The sequence below is a fragment of the Melanotaenia boesemani genome, chromosome 20 (assembly GCF_017639745.1).
Source record: "Melanotaenia boesemani isolate fMelBoe1 chromosome 20, fMelBoe1.pri, whole genome shotgun sequence".
NCBI classification, from domain to species: domain Eukaryota; kingdom Metazoa; phylum Chordata; class Actinopteri; order Atheriniformes; family Melanotaeniidae; genus Melanotaenia; species Melanotaenia boesemani.
In genome coordinates, this window is record NC_055701.1 from 2973992 (window position 1) to 2990719 (window position 16728).

The 16728-nt window shown below is 42.1% G+C and overlaps 1 protein-coding gene across 4 annotated transcripts in view; it reads left to right on the plus strand.

Moving 5' to 3' along the window:
* The window catches only part of dglucy (D-glutamate cyclase), a 36340-nt gene that overhangs the window by 5522 nt on the left and 14090 nt on the right, over window positions 1-16728 (plus strand). For 2 of the 4 annotated variants that reach the window (XM_041971438.1, XM_041971439.1), the window contains exons 5-16: window positions 663-731; window positions 1477-1630; window positions 2199-2349; window positions 2434-2556; window positions 2681-2887; window positions 3611-3728; window positions 4992-5134; window positions 5213-5312; window positions 5944-6092; window positions 6800-6919; window positions 7121-7281; window positions 9096-12081. In XM_041971438.1, the coding sequence (XP_041827372.1) occupies window positions 663-731; window positions 1477-1630; window positions 2199-2349; window positions 2434-2556; window positions 2681-2887; window positions 3611-3728; window positions 4992-5134; window positions 5213-5312; window positions 5944-6092; window positions 6800-6919; window positions 7121-7281; window positions 9096-9260 (1660 nt within the window). In that variant the 3' untranslated portion in view covers window positions 9261-12081. Of the gene's footprint in view, window positions 1-662; window positions 732-1476; window positions 1631-2198; window positions 2350-2433; window positions 2557-2680; window positions 2888-3610; window positions 3729-4991; window positions 5135-5212; window positions 5313-5943; window positions 6093-6799; window positions 6920-7120; window positions 7282-9095; window positions 12082-16728 lie in introns of those variants that run through there. The other 2 variants (XR_006008615.1, XM_041971440.1) reach the window with 1 other exon arrangement.

Below are 16728 nucleotides of genomic sequence, written 5' to 3' on the forward strand. Positions count from 1 at the left end.
CTAAGTCCAATTCAGGGTTGCGGGATAGCTGGAGACTATCCTAGAAATCAGCAGGCTAGATGCAGGGTGCACCCTGGACAGCTCACCAGTCCATCGCAGGACAATATAACATCACACTCACTCCTAGGGAGAATTTAGAGTCACCAGTTAACCTAACATGCATGTCTTTGGACATTACATTAGTCCTTTAGCTGACACTTTTATCCAAAGCGACTTACAATGGTTAGTTAGGCAGCGTTAGTTGGTGTTAAGGGTCTTGTCTTAAGGACGAAGGTGTTAGTATTTGTCCTGGGGGGACTCGAACCATGGAAAACTGATGCTCTACCAATTGAGCTAACCAGCCACTGGACATTGAAAGAAAGCTGGAATACCCAGAGAGAACCCACGCATACACGGGGAGAACACGCAAACTCCACACAGAAAGGTTGAACATAATAATAATTCATAATAATAATTTTTCACATCTACAAAAACAACGAGGAAACAACATGTTCAGCCAGAGGCTTCTTCAGCTAGCTGTAAGACAGAAAGACGACAGCCATCGGCCTCCAGAACAACATTATTTCCTACAATGGTATAATTTCCCCTCAGGAAATGAAGTGTCTTTCCTTTTATTCATTTTATGTCAAACAGATCTCGACATGTGTTTTCTGTGTTTACAGGAAGGATGTGTCTCAGTACTGTCTGTACGAGGACGGCCGTCTGGTGAGGACCCTCTCCAGTCTGCACAGGTTTGTTAACACAGAAACTTTTCTGTATCTTTCAGCCAAAAAACTGCAGTAAAAATCATTTTCTGCTCCTGGAGAAAAACTTCACTGTTTAGATTTTTATAACATAAAAGTTCGGATTCAGCCCCATTTCTTGATATATTGGCAAAAGAAATTTATAACATGTAACATGTTCAAGGATGATTATTTATCCAGTTTCTGAGTCAGAACCAGAGTCTGGTCCAGTTCTGAGGAGCTTGAAATGAATATTTTTATTATTCATCACAGTCTGAGCCCTCTTAGACTTTCTTTATTTATTTTTTTACTTTTTAAACTTCGAAGAAACTTGTTGTAGAACAATGCCATAACATCTGGTTCCAGTTTTCCTCTTCTGTTTTTAAGAATCAGGCCCGATTTGACTTCCAGTGAACCAGAAGGCGACGGCCTGATATCACCGTGTGAAAGCCAGAGCGTCTCAGAAGCTTCCAGAACCTGGAGGCCCCCGGCCTGCCTCTGATCGTTGCAGGGCCCCGATCACATTTGCACCATCACACTCATCACTGATCACTATCATTAGTGAGATGCAATTAAAAGTGGGCCCGAATGCAGCCGGTGTCCCACGCCGGTCGAGCATCTGAGCAGGGGGCTACCTCATATGCTCACCCAGTCAGAGGACACCGAGCCCCCAGACCCTCCCTCCTCTATGTGTTCTTCTTTTTTTAGGATTGGTATCCGTGGCATCACTCTGTGTTTTTGTTCTTCCTCCCAGCTGGGCGTCAGAGCTGCAGGCTGTCCATCGTGGCTCGCTGTCCGACATGGTCAGCTTCTATCTGGGCTGCAGTTTTGGCTTTGAGGGAAAACTGAAGAAAGCTGGGGTCCCGGTGAGGAACGTGGAGCAAGGCCGAAACATCAGCATGTACAGGGTAAGAAACACACCAAAACAAACTTTCTAACAGCTCAAACTTTGACCGAAGTGCTGCACAACATCCGGGAAAAAGTCCTAAAATCAGTCAGGAGGTTTTACAGAAATAAAGGAAAATGATTCAAATTAGACCAAAGTTTTCTTGAATTATTTTTCTAGTTTATGGGACGATTGAATAGCTCCCATTTGAGATTTCCCCATGATCCCGAATCATTTACTGCTCACGTTTCTCTGCAGCATTTTAGTTTAACTTGCTTCAGAGGATTGTTTAATTCTCTGTTAAATAATATAAAGCTTTTTGCAAGTGAGCTTCCATGTATTTTTTTAAATCAGAAGCAAAGGATAAACAGGTCTGACAGATTTAGATCAAGTCATCAAGATAAAGTTTCTTTCCAAACAAGCAGAAGCTGCTTCAGAGAAAATCCTCTTATCTTCAGGGGTCTTCAGAAAGTCAGCTGATATCATTTGCATCCTTGTTTAATTCACAGTTTCTCTGAAAGATGATAGAAATGTTAAGTGAAACATTATATTTACAGGGGAACTTTGGTTTGTTGTCTTTGTGTTTGCAGACGGCAGTTCGCTGCATCCCTGCAGGAGCGTTCTGCTGCCCTCTGGTGGTCACTATGCGCCCAGTTCCAGCCGGCTTACTGGACGCTGCAGTGGAGGTCACTCATCTCAACCCGCTTGCTCACGGAGCTCCTGTACACGTAGGAGACCCAGGTTACTGCGACACATAAACACATCCTCTCGCTGGCATGTGCAAAGCACGCTGCACAGGTAATGAGTGTGTGTTTGTGTGTGTAGCTCTGCTGGGAATACAGGACCTGTCCAGACCAGATTATGGGGACCAGGTGGAGGTGCAGCCCGGTGATGTTCCCGTCTTCTGGGCGTGTGGAGTCACTGCTATCGAGGCGATCCTCAGCAGCAGTGAGCTTTAGGATTATTATTATCAGTTCTGTCCAGCTTGAGACTTTTTATCGTGTAAACACAGAAGTTAAAAAAAGATAAAAATCATCACGTTTAATTTTTTGACATATTTTGTTTGTTTCAGGGGCGTCTGTGGCGTTCAGTCATTCTCCAGGCTGCATGTTTCTCACCGACATCCCAGACTCTGCTTCCTCCATCACAGCTCCTCCCCAACCTGAGCTCACCCCCCTCTGCTTCCCTGTATCCCACAATCCCTTGCTGTACAGCCTGGTCTCAAAGGCTGCAGTGGCAAAGATCAGAGATCTGGAGATGATAATCGGAGACGACCCAGGTAAACAGAGTGGAGGCAGTGTTGTTTTCGTCAACGATGACGAATTGATTTCGTTGACAAACCTTTTTTTCATGACGATAACAAGACGGTGACGATCTAAAAATGGCTCTGATGACGAAAACATGACGAGACGTTTGGTGGAAGCGATGAAACGATATATGGACATATTTTAACTATAATCCATCATAATTTACTGGCAGACCAGGTCACGTTGAGCTTGTGTTCTTCATCCTTTGCTCATATTTTGGACATGTGTGTGTTCAGGGTGGAGTTTTACACTTCAGAAAATTCTCAGATATAAAGCCACAGTTACCAAAGTCAGGATGTTGTTGCTCTTTGCTTTTTAGGAGTAAATGATTCCAGTATTTGCTGTTGGTTGGAAACCTTCGAAGTCTAAAAACATTCCTTTTAATTTAGTAATTATTGATGAAAATAACCAAACAACAAGCTCACAATGTGTTGCTCTATGTTGAACTTATAGATCTGCTATTTTCTTGTGTGACATGTTTGTATGATGAAGTCGGGCATCAGTTCATGTAAAAAGGTGAAAGCTAGTCGACATGACTAGATGCTGCCATGTGATTGGCTGATTAGATATTTGTGTTAACAGGAAGGTGAGCAGGTGGACGGGATTCATTCAGCATGAATAAGACATAAAACTGAGATAATCTTGGTAAATTTCTTTCTAAGTTCCAGAAATGTTCTGTTGATGTTTCTCATCAGGTCAACGAGGCATCAGAGCTTTGTTTGTTCAGGATGAGCTTCTTCGCTCCTGCCTGGCGCTCTCCCATTCTTCCTCTGTCGTCATAACAACGGGATTCCCAACTCATTACATGCACAGGTACACAAAGCCTTAAAGACGTGCTTCTCTACAGTTTTTATGTATGTGTTCTGGGATCTGGTGACCGATAAAATTAGATCAAAAATACAAGCGGCCTAAATGAGATTCCTCCGCACGGTGACCGGGCTCTCACCTACAGATAAGGTGAGAAGCTCGGTCAACTGGGAGGGGCTCAGAGTAAAATGGTGCTCTACCACATCAAGAGGAGCCAGATGAGGTGACTCCTGGTCAGGATGCCTCACAGACTCCTCCCTGGTGAGGTGTTCTGGGCACGTTCCACCGCTAGGAGGACCTGGGGAAAGACCCAGGACACGCTGGAGGGACGACATCTCTCAGCTGGCTTGGAAACACCTCAGGATCCCCCTGGATGAGCTGGCCAATGTGATTGAGGAGAGGGACGTCTGGGCTTCCCTGCTTAGGCAGCGTCCCCCGCGACCCAACCCCAGATAAGCAGCAAGAAGAAGGTTGAGTGGATGGATGGATATTTTATCTAACAGTTTTACTCAGGCCAGACTGGTGAAATAATTTATTATTTGTTTGGTGTTTTTATATTTTATTTATTGATGATGTGCAGAACTTTGTTTCAGCTGTAAATGTATGAAAATGTTTTATAAATAAAGTTGGTATGGTATGATAAAGTAAGTGATATTTTTAACTATTAAAAACTAAAAAGTTTTTTTTTTTTTGAGATGATCTCTAGCTCCAGAGACCCTGGAAACCAGGTCTCATCCAAGCTGACAGGAAACATGTTCTGGTCTCCGTACCGACCTGACCTCAGCAACAGTCCACCTTTCACCTAGTTTCTGTGTATAGACAACATGTTGTAGACATAAAACTACAGCTAAACTGTTTTAATATTGGACCTGGATTTAGAAACAGATTTGATGGCTGAACGGAGGAAACGTAGCAGGGAATCATCCGGAATCATCCGGAATCATCCGGAGCCGAACGGTGGCCGAGCTGAAACCAGAAATGTCTGAAGATGAAGACGTTTTTATTTCTGCTTCTTTCTGTGCTGAATCAACTTCCAAACTGTTTATATTATTTTTTTCTAACTATAAAAACTTTAAAAATCTGGGTAAAAATGAAGGATGTTGATCCTGTTTAATGACTTGTGATATTCAATTTGAGATTTTATGATTTAATTTATTCTTCATTTTAATCTCATCCAGACTTTATAAAATTCTTCGTGTTTATAAGATGTCTGTGTTGCTGACCAGGGCTGCACATTGTTCTCATCATTTCTTTGTTCTTCCTGTTTAGCCCACCTGATGAGACAGATGGCCCCCCTGGAGCCATTGCCATGGCAACCATGCTGCTGTCTCTCGGCAAACAGGTGACGCTGCTGACAGACAGGAGAGCCCTGGAGATGAACCGAGCCATCGTTGATGAAGCGGTGAAGACAGGTGAAGTCCCGAACAAAGATTTATCTCTGATCTGTTCGCTTTTAGAGACGAAGACACTAAATGATGCACTCATACTAGGTGTCCTGAAATCTGCAATCCCATTGGTCACTTTTGAAGACAGTGGTCCAGATGCTGCGCTGCACTTCCTCTGTCACCATGGAGACCCAAACAAGCCCAGGTCAGCTGTGTGTGTCAGATGTGTGAAGGCTACAACATCTCTGACTTAGAAAAGTGGATTTTATTAAGTTACCAGATTCTGTTCCTTCTCTTAAATCTTTGTGAGTTCCCACATCACATGTTTGGTTTGGCTGAAACTCTGGAGCTCCCAGTTCTACTTTGGCTCTATTAAACATTTTATAAGATCTTTGAGACTTTTCTACTGGTGTAAAAAATCTGCCAGAGTTCATTTATCCCAACACTCAGCATCTCTTTAAAAGTCTGGAAGTTAAGTGGTGTGCAGTCAGTCTAACAAGCCGTCCAGTCAGGTCAGCTCAGCAGCAAAGAACCAGAGCTAGACCTGGTCCAGATCATAAAACTGAACCACAAGCATGAACAGACCCCGGAAGAATTCCTGGAATTATGTTTTCCAAGAATTTTTCTTTAACGGTGCGACTTGTAAAGGTCAAAGTTATTAGGATTTAAAAGATTCATGCTTGCACATACGAGTTTAGAACAGCTTCAAACCTGGAGGGATGTGAGTGAAAATGAGTAGATCTGGGGTAGGGTGGTGGTCCTTCAGAAAGAGAATTGATGGTGTGTGTGTGTGTGTGTGTATGTATAAATAAAGTGTTTTTGGTTCTCCATACCAGGTACGACCACCTGGTGGCGATAGAGCGCAGCGGACGGGCTGAAGATGGAAATTATTACAACATGAGAGGAGTGAACATCAAGCATCTGGTGGATCCCGTTGATGATCTGTTCATTGCTGCCAAGAATATTGCAGGAATCACAACTACAGGTGGGAACCGACCTCTGTTCAGGTCAGATGCTCCATCATCCGTCTGTTCAGGAATGACGTTGTGTTCTCTGGGTTTTGGTTTGTCGTCTTCTGTTTTTCTTCCCTGGTATTTCTGCTTTGCTTTCTGCTTCCTGTTGTTAGTGCACCTGGTTTAATTTGCTAATTTCGTCCCCTGCTTATTATTAGTTCTCTTCTGCGTATTTATTCCCCTCAGTTTCAGTTATTCTCTGCCAGTTGACTGTAATGTTTGTGTCATGTTTTGTCCCTGTCCTGTACTCATCGTGCCTTCCCAGTCTTTATTTTTGTTAGTTTAGTTTATGACCCCAACCTCTGCACCAGTCTGCACCGTTTGGGTCCTCTCATCCTCGCACCTGACATGATTTCCTTACAAACCTTTATTCACACATGAAACAGACTCACTGGTTTGACAAGGCTGAAGATGGAGCTGTGGGACCAGTTTCCTTCAGCAGGGTCTCCTATCGTTGCTGGAAGTTTGGGGGATGCCGTCGTGTGTAAACATGGGCTTTCTTTTATTTGTGAGGTTTAAAGCACCGGGCTTCAGCTGCATGATGTTCGCTAACTCCACACATAACCTGAGAAATCCAACTCATACAAGAAAACCTTGATTCCTTCTTCTTCTGTTTTTCTGTATTTGCTTCCACTCTGTGCTGTCCATCAAGCCTCCGGGTGTGTGTTGCTCTCTGCAGGAATCGGTGACGGTGGAAACGAGTTGGGGATGGGTAAAGTGAAGGAGAAGGTGAAGAACCTGATGCCCAGCGGAAGTCTCATCGCCTGCAACGTTCCTGCTGACTTGGCCATTACCGCTGGTATGGATGACGTAAACAGTGTGACGGCTTCTCAGACTCGGAGCAGAGATGCTTTCAAACCCAGCCGAGACATCAGTGCTTGCTCTGTTCCTGCAGCCTGAACCCAACATACGTCCAACATACATGTTCATCCTGTGTTGTTTGTCGTCTCAGTGATGAGTCCATTTCTGCATCTTCTCACTCTCATCTCTGTGGCTGCAGGGGTGTCTAACTGGGGGGGTTACGCTGTGGCCTGTGGGCTCTACCTGCTCCACACCTGCCCCTCCCACCAGCGGTACCTGAAGAGAGGACTGGGACAGGATCCTGTAGCCACCGAAGAACAGCTGCAGGACTGGACCGCCAACCTGCCGTCGGTGGAAAAGGTAGCGAACAAAGTTTGTTAAACTTTCATTTATAAATTTCTTCTTTTTTTTTATTTATACAATTTACTTAATATTTATAAAACATTTTATAGTTTTATATGGTTTTTTTTTTTATTTACATTTGATTTATTTACGAAATATATTTATTTTTATTTATTTTACACATGCATTACAACTAATAGTCACAATGGATCTACAGAATTCCCAGATATCATTTAAATGTACATATGTCTACATTTCCACGTGTGTGTAGTAATGCTGAACTGATTCACCTCATCATACAAACTGAAGTCGCATCTAAAAGATTTAAGAAGTCGTCCTGCTCCTGAGCTCTGGCTGGCTAACTGAAACTTCTTTCTTTACTAAACTCCACAGCGACGTTCACACTGCAGGTAAAAATGGTCCAAATCTGTTGTTTCCACAAGTGGGTCCAGGTCAGGGTGGTTTTTTTTTTTTGGTAAACCCTGATGTTTGTGTTTCCACAGCCAGCTGTACCCTTACTTGTCAGGCGGGAAATCAGCCGGATAGGGATAGATGTATCAGCTACGTAATTGCATGTCGTCATAGCAACGCAACGCCATCCTTGAATTCTAACGAAGAAGAACATAACCCAGAAAATGGTGGACATCCAGCACATTTTCTTCTTTCTTCTGGGCATGTGGCTTTAATCTAAAAGTCCACCGTAAATTTAAACATGAAGCTGGTGTTTTATGACCGTCGACCACTGTCATGAGGCGGCGGCGGGACGTGTAAACACAGCGTTCTGCACCGATCACGTCTTCTTCAGAGCCGAGTCTAAATGTTTTCTCTCTGAAAGCAAATGTCTGTATGATTTAAACAACAGATTTAATTAATATATTTTACTTATACACTTACACATTTGTGATGTCCAATGAAATATTGTGAAAACTAAGAACAAATTTCAGTGTAAAGTTTTCCATATGAACTCACCGTCCTCTTCATCTTCAGCTCCACCTGCTCAGCTGCTTGTTAACGCAAACATAGAATCAGCCAATCACACGGCAGCAACGCAGGGCATTCAGTCATCAAGGAGTGGTGAAGATGACTTGATGAAGATCAAACTGAGCATCAGAATGAGGACTTTTAACGTGGCATGGTTGTTATTTTCACACAACCATCTCCAGGGTTTCCAGAGAATGGTCTGTAGAAGAGAAAATATCCAGAGCAGCAGTTGTCTGGACCAGAATGTCTGGTTGATGTCAGAGGTCAGAGGAGAATGGGCAGACTGGTTGGAGATGATAGAAAGGCAGCAGGAAGTCAGACCAGCACTGGTTCCAGCCAAGGTCTGCAGAACAACCTTGAAGCAGATGGACCACACTGGGATCAGAATCTGGTAGAAACGCCATCCATCCTGCCTCAGCTCAGCGGGATCTCCTTCCCCTTTAGAATTAGTGTTGTTGCTGACCATGTTTCCAGCACCTTGTTCCATCTATCACACCAAGAACTGAGGCAGTTCTGAGGGAGAAAGGAGTCCAACCTGGTACTAGAAGGTGGACCTGGTAAAGTGGGCGGTGAGTTTATGTTTAAACATTATAAATTTAACACTAAACTCTGATGTCATTAGAAATCCAAATTAAGATTTACTGTTAGTGTTTTTCAAATTTTCCTCATAAAAATTGCTTTTACTAAAACAAACACCCCACACCTCGTCACCTCATCAGCTTCCGACTCGGCGTCTTCTTGGTTGCTTTCCGGTTTGGAAAGCTTGTGAATCATATGGGTTTTTCTACCGGCTCCTCTTCGGAGCAATAAGTTCATTTTTACAACACCCTCCCTGTCTCTGTGTACACCAGGAGGAGTCCTTCCTGTCCACTCTGGTGCGCTTTGGAATACGAAGTGGGAAAACTGGGCACCTGGCCATGGAGGTGGATGGCTTGACCTTTCACCCCACACACTCTGACATCATCACCAGACTCCTGGAGGCAACGCTGGGCTCCACCATGCAGAGCTCCTCCTAGCTGTTAGCTCTGGTTAAAACCGGTCAGATACTGGCGGTTCTGTTCAGGAGAGCTCATTTAAGGTGAAAGCTGTTCATGGTGCTGACATGAAGACAGGCTGAAAGGAGAGCTGGGGGATGCTAACATGCTGCCTTGGTTACCTTTCAGCTCACTTCCTGGACTCTGTGAGAAGGAGGAACTCTCTCTTCCTCTCTGGTTCTTTGCTGACTCATGATGAATAAATCAAAGCTCTGAAGCTTTAAAATCAAAGTAATGATACTGATCTAGAATCATACTGGAACAACATTTGGTCCAGATTTGACTAAAATAAATCAAATGTCTGATTTAAAGTTAAAGAAACTAAAATCATCATCATCAAATAAATCATCTGGTCTTCATCAGCTTAATTAATCAACACATTAAATTGCATCATTATTTAACAAACTAAAAGTAGAAGCAGCATGTTGACGTAATGGTTTCTGAATGATATCAGTCCTGTCACGTGGTTGTGGAGGAATTGTGCCCATCAAGGTTTCTGCAGCTCTCTGAAGGTCCCACCACAGCAGGTCAGTCAGGTTGAGGTCTGGACTGGATCACGTCAACAGCTTGATTCTGTTGTAGATCTGCTGCTGTGTTTGGATCTTTGTCCTGCTGCATGAGACAGTTTCAGCCCAGCTTTAGCTTCAGGCTGATGGATTCCCATCTGGCTCTAGAATACTTTAGTATCCAGAGGCGTTCATGGTCCACTAAATGACTGCAAGGTGTCCAGACCATCATCCCTCCACCACCGTGCTGACAGCTGCTATGAGGTGTTTGTGCTGATGTGCTGACCAAACATCTCCATATTGGTCTGGTCTGTCTAAAGGATGTTGTTCCAGAAGTCTTGTGGTTTGTTTCGATGCAGCTTTGCCAACCTTAGCCGTGCTGCCATGTTCTTTATAGAGAGATGAGGCTTTCTCCTGGAGAGTCTGAGATGTAGCTCTTGGACTGGACTTGCTGGGACGTCCGCTCTGGGCCAGTGGGCAGCTGTTTTGTGAACAATCTTTTTCTCTATAGACTGATGGACTCCAGATAGTTTGGAAATGACCTGATAACCTTCCCAGACTGATCTCTGAGATCATTGCTGATGTCTGTCCTCCTTGGCATTGTGTTACTGCTTTAACTTCTGCACTCTGCACCCGGGGCATGACAGTAATGTCGTGGATGGTTAGGTTCTGATGTTGCCATGTTGGAGATGTGCATTCATTTAAAAGAAATACTGCAGGACCAGATGGTCACTTGGGAATAAATGCTTCACTTGCTTTTTCCTCCTGTATTCAAACTGGAAATACATGCTTCCTTTTCTGAGATTATCATATTTTACATTAAAAATCCAGCTAAGCTAGTTCAGGGTTGGAGAAATACTGACAGAATGACCCAAATTAAAGCATATATTTATTTATTTTGCAGGCCTACAAGAACATGTTGCTTCACGTCTCTTTAAAATCTGTCCTGAAAGGTTCAGTTTTTAACTTCCTGCACATGGCCAGTCTTCCCACTTAACAAAAGCACATCTAACAGTATGACATATAGGGGTTTAGTGAAACTCTGGTGATGTGGGGGTCCTCTGGGATGCAGAAACAAACCAACTGATGGGCTGCAGCTGGAACTTAAATCCTGACTTAAACTCGTTTTGAACACGACCTTCATCTTCACATGTATAAATCTGACAATAGATAGACTGAAGGAAGACTCTGGAGGTCCCTTTGGCTTGTTCTCATAACTTTCCACCACTAAGACTGATTTATTCACAGAAATATTTAATCGAATAAAATCACAATGCTGTAAACTGGTCTGTTTTATCAGAGTTAAAACTTAATTATCTGAATGTTTGTGATGTTTCGATGCATTTTCTACATGTTTCAACATATAATCTGCATTTTCTGATCTCCTGAGAAAGAAACGGAAGAATGTTTATTTGGCATTGAACCTTTTAATAGAAGCAAACTTTTCACCCTTTTCAGAAGCATCTGAAATATCTGTGATAAATCTTTTCTAAAAGCCTTTAAATGGAAACTGAAGTATTTCCTTCTGTGCAACACCCTCACGGCTCTAACCCACACTGACCTGGATAATTACTGCTTGTTATTTGCTTTTAGATTATTGGAAATGTTGCACAGTTTGTAGAAATGTCATTTGGAATAAAACTTAAATTTTCGGTATAAGTCAAATCTGTGCTGACAAAGAGAATCAGGTCCATAAAGACACACAACACAGGATCTATAAAAGAGAAAGAGAAAATCTAAATGCACAAAAAAATAATCATGATAATCCAATAACACACACACATTTCAGCCAGTGCATCACAGCCCTGCAGTGGACTATTTTCCACTCCCGCCGATCATTTGGTGGACTAGAACCAGTTTGTATGCACCGTTTATTGGAATTGTTTTAATATGGCCTGGCTTTGTGTCCATAGTTGGTCTGGCGGGGGCCAACTTGCAGGCCTGGGAAGGGATGTGGTGCCACAATACACAAAAACATTATGTTTCTTTCTTTATGCTTCTCTATTGTCATTTCCTTTCTGATAATAGTTGTATGTTATATATTTTTAAAGATTACAGACATTCACATACTTGTTCACCCACTCTTACATCCCCACTTCCACACACCCCCATGCTGGGGTAGCACGTCAGCTTTTTCTGTATGTATATATAAATGTTAAATTCTGTCTCTATTTCCTGTTTTCTTGCTTTTTATTTGTTGGGATCTGTTTCTCTCTGTTGGTGGTGTTAGTAGGGTTTTTGTCTTAGTTTTGGATTTCACTCTTGGTGGTTGTTGATTAAAAAATAAATAAACTGGTCTTGAGTTTTCTTAACTGGTTTTAATGTGCTCCTTTCTATGAGCCATGCTGTCTGCACAGATTAATTGAAGTTTCTGCATGAGCCTTGGGGATCCAGTGACCTCCTCTGACCCTTTCTTAAATGGAGTGCCTCAAAGTTCATAACTAGGCCCCTCTTTTGTTTCTTATCTGCTCCAGCTTGTTTCTATTATTAGAAAACATAATGGTTTAAATGGGATTTAATAGGGAAGTGATCCCAAACTTTTGAGCTGTATTGTATATCAAATGAAAAGCAGTGAGTCTTTTCTTCATGGAGGATAAGGGCACGTTAAGATTAACATTTCTTATTAAAAGAAAGTTGTTAAAAAAGGTGTTTTAATGCTGATTTTAAACCAGATTGGACCTTTTTACACATGAAATGGTTGTAAAAATATCAAGTTGATTAAAAGAACTTTTTCTAAAATCATAGAAACGATAGTTCTGGAATTGTTTAATGGTTAGAAACAACAGTTGGGTCAATATTTTTCTTTTTTATGAGAGAGGCTGAACAACAACAGCTGGAACACAAAGACTGATTAATCAAAATTAAAAATCTCCTTCCAACAAGACGAAAACTTGAAATAGCAAAAAGAATCTGAAGGTCTTTTTTAATGCAGTACCTTCGGAAATGCTGCAAACATCACAGCTTCAGACAGCTGAACAAATGGGAGGATGGTGTTTTCTCTGAAGTCATCATCGGATTTTCATCATCAGATCAGAAACTGAGTTTTAAACCAAACACATTTGTAAAGAGAAAAGAGATATTCTGCTGCATTTAGAAACCAAAATTAGTAATTAACAGCACAAGATTTGATGTGGATAAAATGCGTTTTAACTAAGGCTGTCAAAGTTACGACAGTAACTGTAATTGTGTTAAAATTTTAAACACATTTAAAGCATACGCAGCATCCATCATTTACGTAAGACGGTGAGATACGGAGGTGTCTAAAAGCAAACAGATAAAGATGGCTGGCTCTGATATTCGATACTTTACCCACATTAAAAAAAACTTCAGAATACTTAAACGTGTGGTCGTCTCCGTGTCTGCGCAGTGCGGCAGCCGCCTCCTCCCTCCTGTTATGAATCATGGCAGCTGTCGGTGATCAGCTGATCGGCTTCTCTGTCGCTAGCACCGTCTCTATTGTTGCATTTGTTTATCATTCAGCTGAGAAGGAGGAAACTAGCAGTTCGTGGCTCACATCGGCACAGATTTACCCACAAGTGTTGTTTTTTGGATGTGCTAGTTAAAGTAGGGTACATTTATCAGTCTCATGTCCATCAGACACACATCACGTGAAGCTGAAGAATGAAACATGTTGATAACAGTGAGATATTGTTTATCTTTATTTCCTATAACTTTTCAGTGGTGTGTGCTAGTGAAACCTAGCTCTCCTTCATACACAGTTTGGTTAAGAAAAGAAGTTTTTAGTGGATCCAGCCTCTCATTTCCCTGTCTTAGCCTGACAGGTTCCTGACAGTTGTAATTTACCCAAAGCAACATCTAAGCCACAGATGGGGAAAGCGGGAAAGACGGAGATGTAAACACCGAGGTTGGTTTCCCAGTCCGAGTTTGAAGAGCCGCTTTCTCAAGTAAATTAGCATAGTTACTGTATTTGTAGTCTGTGGATGAATGACTGCAGTAACGGGAACTAATCAGACTCTGGTTGGAAGCTAAATGGCCTTGTGGGTATATTTAGTGATATGTTGAAAGAGATGGAGCGAAAACAGCCAGTGTTGTATCCAGCCACAGCTTTTACATGCATGTTATTATTTGAGCTCATTGTTGGCTGAATGTGTGCGAACCACTTGCAGCCTGCAGACACACAAACCTGCTTTTAACTTCTTTATTAACTGTTTTCCTTAAAGGATCACAAATTTATTTGTCTCACAAAAATGTAAATTTTTTAAATATTTAATGAGAAACCAGAGAATCAGGTCCAGTTTAAGCTCTCTTCTTCGTTTCATTCTCATTTTCAGCGGTGACCTCTCACCCCCACTTGACCCAGGTTTAATGCGACTTCCTGCTGGACCATTCAGCCAAAATTAATACACACCCTCCTAACACTCGCCCACAGATCACACACAGATCTCACAATACACACTTGTACTGTTCCTGAGTGCGCCTGCTCATGCACACACACATTAAAATCCCCCTTTTTTCAGGACAATTTGCACACTTCAAGCAGGCACACAAACAAAAACACTCTTACGACACCAGAAGTCCCTCCAGAGGAAGGATTCTGTTATAGAAATAAACACACACACACAAAGAGCAGCTTTGTCGTCACACACGCTCATTTTCATTTTCAGCTCCTGATTCACCTGACAGCTGTATTTATTAACATCATAAAACCAATAAACTTTAATAACTCGCGTCCATCTTGAAGGAGATGTGCTGCAGCACACAACTGTTGATATGTCTAAAGATTAGACTTAAAAATGTAAAAAACCAATAAGCAGTCAAGTTTGTTACTTTCTGTTGGTCATGGTTGGATTTACTGTCTTATAAAGTCAAACAAATGATGCTAATTCAATTTTTATAACCTGATATGTACTCATACTTAAAAGCCATTCATCCATCCATCCATTTTCTGCCTCTTATCCGGAGTCGGGTTGCGGGGGCAGCTGCCTAAGCAGGGAAACCCAGACTTCCCTCTCCCCGGCCACATTCACCAGCTCATCCGGAGGGATCCCGACACATTCCCAGGCCAGCCGAGAGATGTAGTCCGTCTAGCGTGTCCTGGGTCTTCCTCGGGGCCTCTTTCCGGTGGGACGTGCATGGAACACCTCACCAGGGAGGCGTCCAGGAGGCATCCTAACCAGATGCCCGAGCCACCTCATCTAGCTCCTCTGGATGTGGAGGAGCAGTGACTCTACTCTGAGCCTCTCCTGGATCACCGAGCTTCTCACCCTATCTCTAAGGGAGATCTCGGCCACCCAGCGGAGAAAACTCATTTCGGCCGCTTGTATTCGCGATCTCGTTCTTTCGGTCACTACCCACAGCTCGTGACCATAGGTGAGGGTAGGAGCGTAGATCGACCGGTAAATCGAGAGCTTTGCCTTTTGGCTCAGCTCCTTCTTCACCACGACAGACCGATGCAGAGTCCACATCACTGCACCGATCCGCCTGTTGATCTCCAACGATGAATGGAGATCAGGTTTATATGTTTCCACCTGTTTCAGTCTCAGATGTCAGTATTTGCCTGGTGTTTGCAGGAAGTTCCTACACCTGTCTTTAAAGTACTGATCATTTACTTTACTTCTGCTCACATAAAGCCCAAACTGTCCTTTATATCCAACCCAGTCAGTCAGAAGCTCATCACATGGAAGATTTCTGCTCAGTGTTTTCTGGGGTGTGTTAATCACTGCACCAGGATGGAAACAGACCTCTTTAGTCGCTGGTTAATTTCCTTTTGTGCACTCTTTGTGTGATGTTCTTATTTGTGTTAGCTATATTAGCAACCAGTGATGCTAATACTGTTAGCACAATCAGCTAGTTAACACAGCTGTAATACAGCTGCATTAGCAAATAAGGATGATAATACAGCTAGCTTACACAGCATTCACGGTTTGTTATAGAAACTCTACTGTCCTCATTTCTCACTTTTTTTCTCAGCCTTATTGACGTCCGGAGATGCTCTTCTATGTCTTTTTTTTGTGTGTATTGTTTTTTGTGCTAGTCGTATTACCAACCAGGGATGCTAACACAGCTAGCACAAACAGCTAGCTACTACAACTGTATTAACTTCCAAAAGTGCTAATACAGCCAGATAAATGTTCACATCTGTTGTGCTGCTGTTGTATTTAATTAGTTCTTTAGCCAGGGATGATCATATATTTAATGGTATAGTCATATTATCCACCAAGCTGCTCCAAACAGGCCTACTTTCTATCAACAACAAAAAATATCAAATCTGTTAGACCTCTTGGTGGATAAGTTAAATACAGGAATAATTCTGAAATGGAAGCTTTTGCAGTAAATGTCTGGCTAACATTTAGCTCTAAAGGGCAGCAAACATTTTTCCAGCCAGATGCAAAGATTAAAAAGAAAAAGAAAAGCTAACATAGGCTATTTTAGCAGCTCTTGTACTTCAGATTTATGGCTCAGTGCGTGTGTTTCAGCCAAAAGCTGCTTAGAGTCTGATAGAAGTGTCCTCACTTACGTAGCATTGCTGTAGATTTAAAAATCTGAATTTATGAACAAATTTCAGTGTAACATCAACAGAAAAAAATCTGATTAGCCTGGTAATGCGGCCCTAGACTGAGACACTGTTTTAGACATGACTAAAACCACCATCATCAGCTTAATCAGGACATCACAACATGTGTTGAAGCTTTATAAAAACATTTCTGTAAACATTCATCCCTGAGAGTGCAGATCTTTTACTGTTTAACCACAGATTCAATTACAAGTGACCATGAATATATATATATATACAATTCTCTCATCAAGAAATTATACCTGATATTTTTTTTTTTAAACTGACATTATTAGATTTCCATCAAACCTTATATTAAATTAATAGCTGAATATTTTTTCCAAACATAAGTAAAAGTGCACCTTGGATAATTCACCATAATGCTTTTCTTCAGCAGGTGAATATTTTACCTTAACATGCCTCCATACAA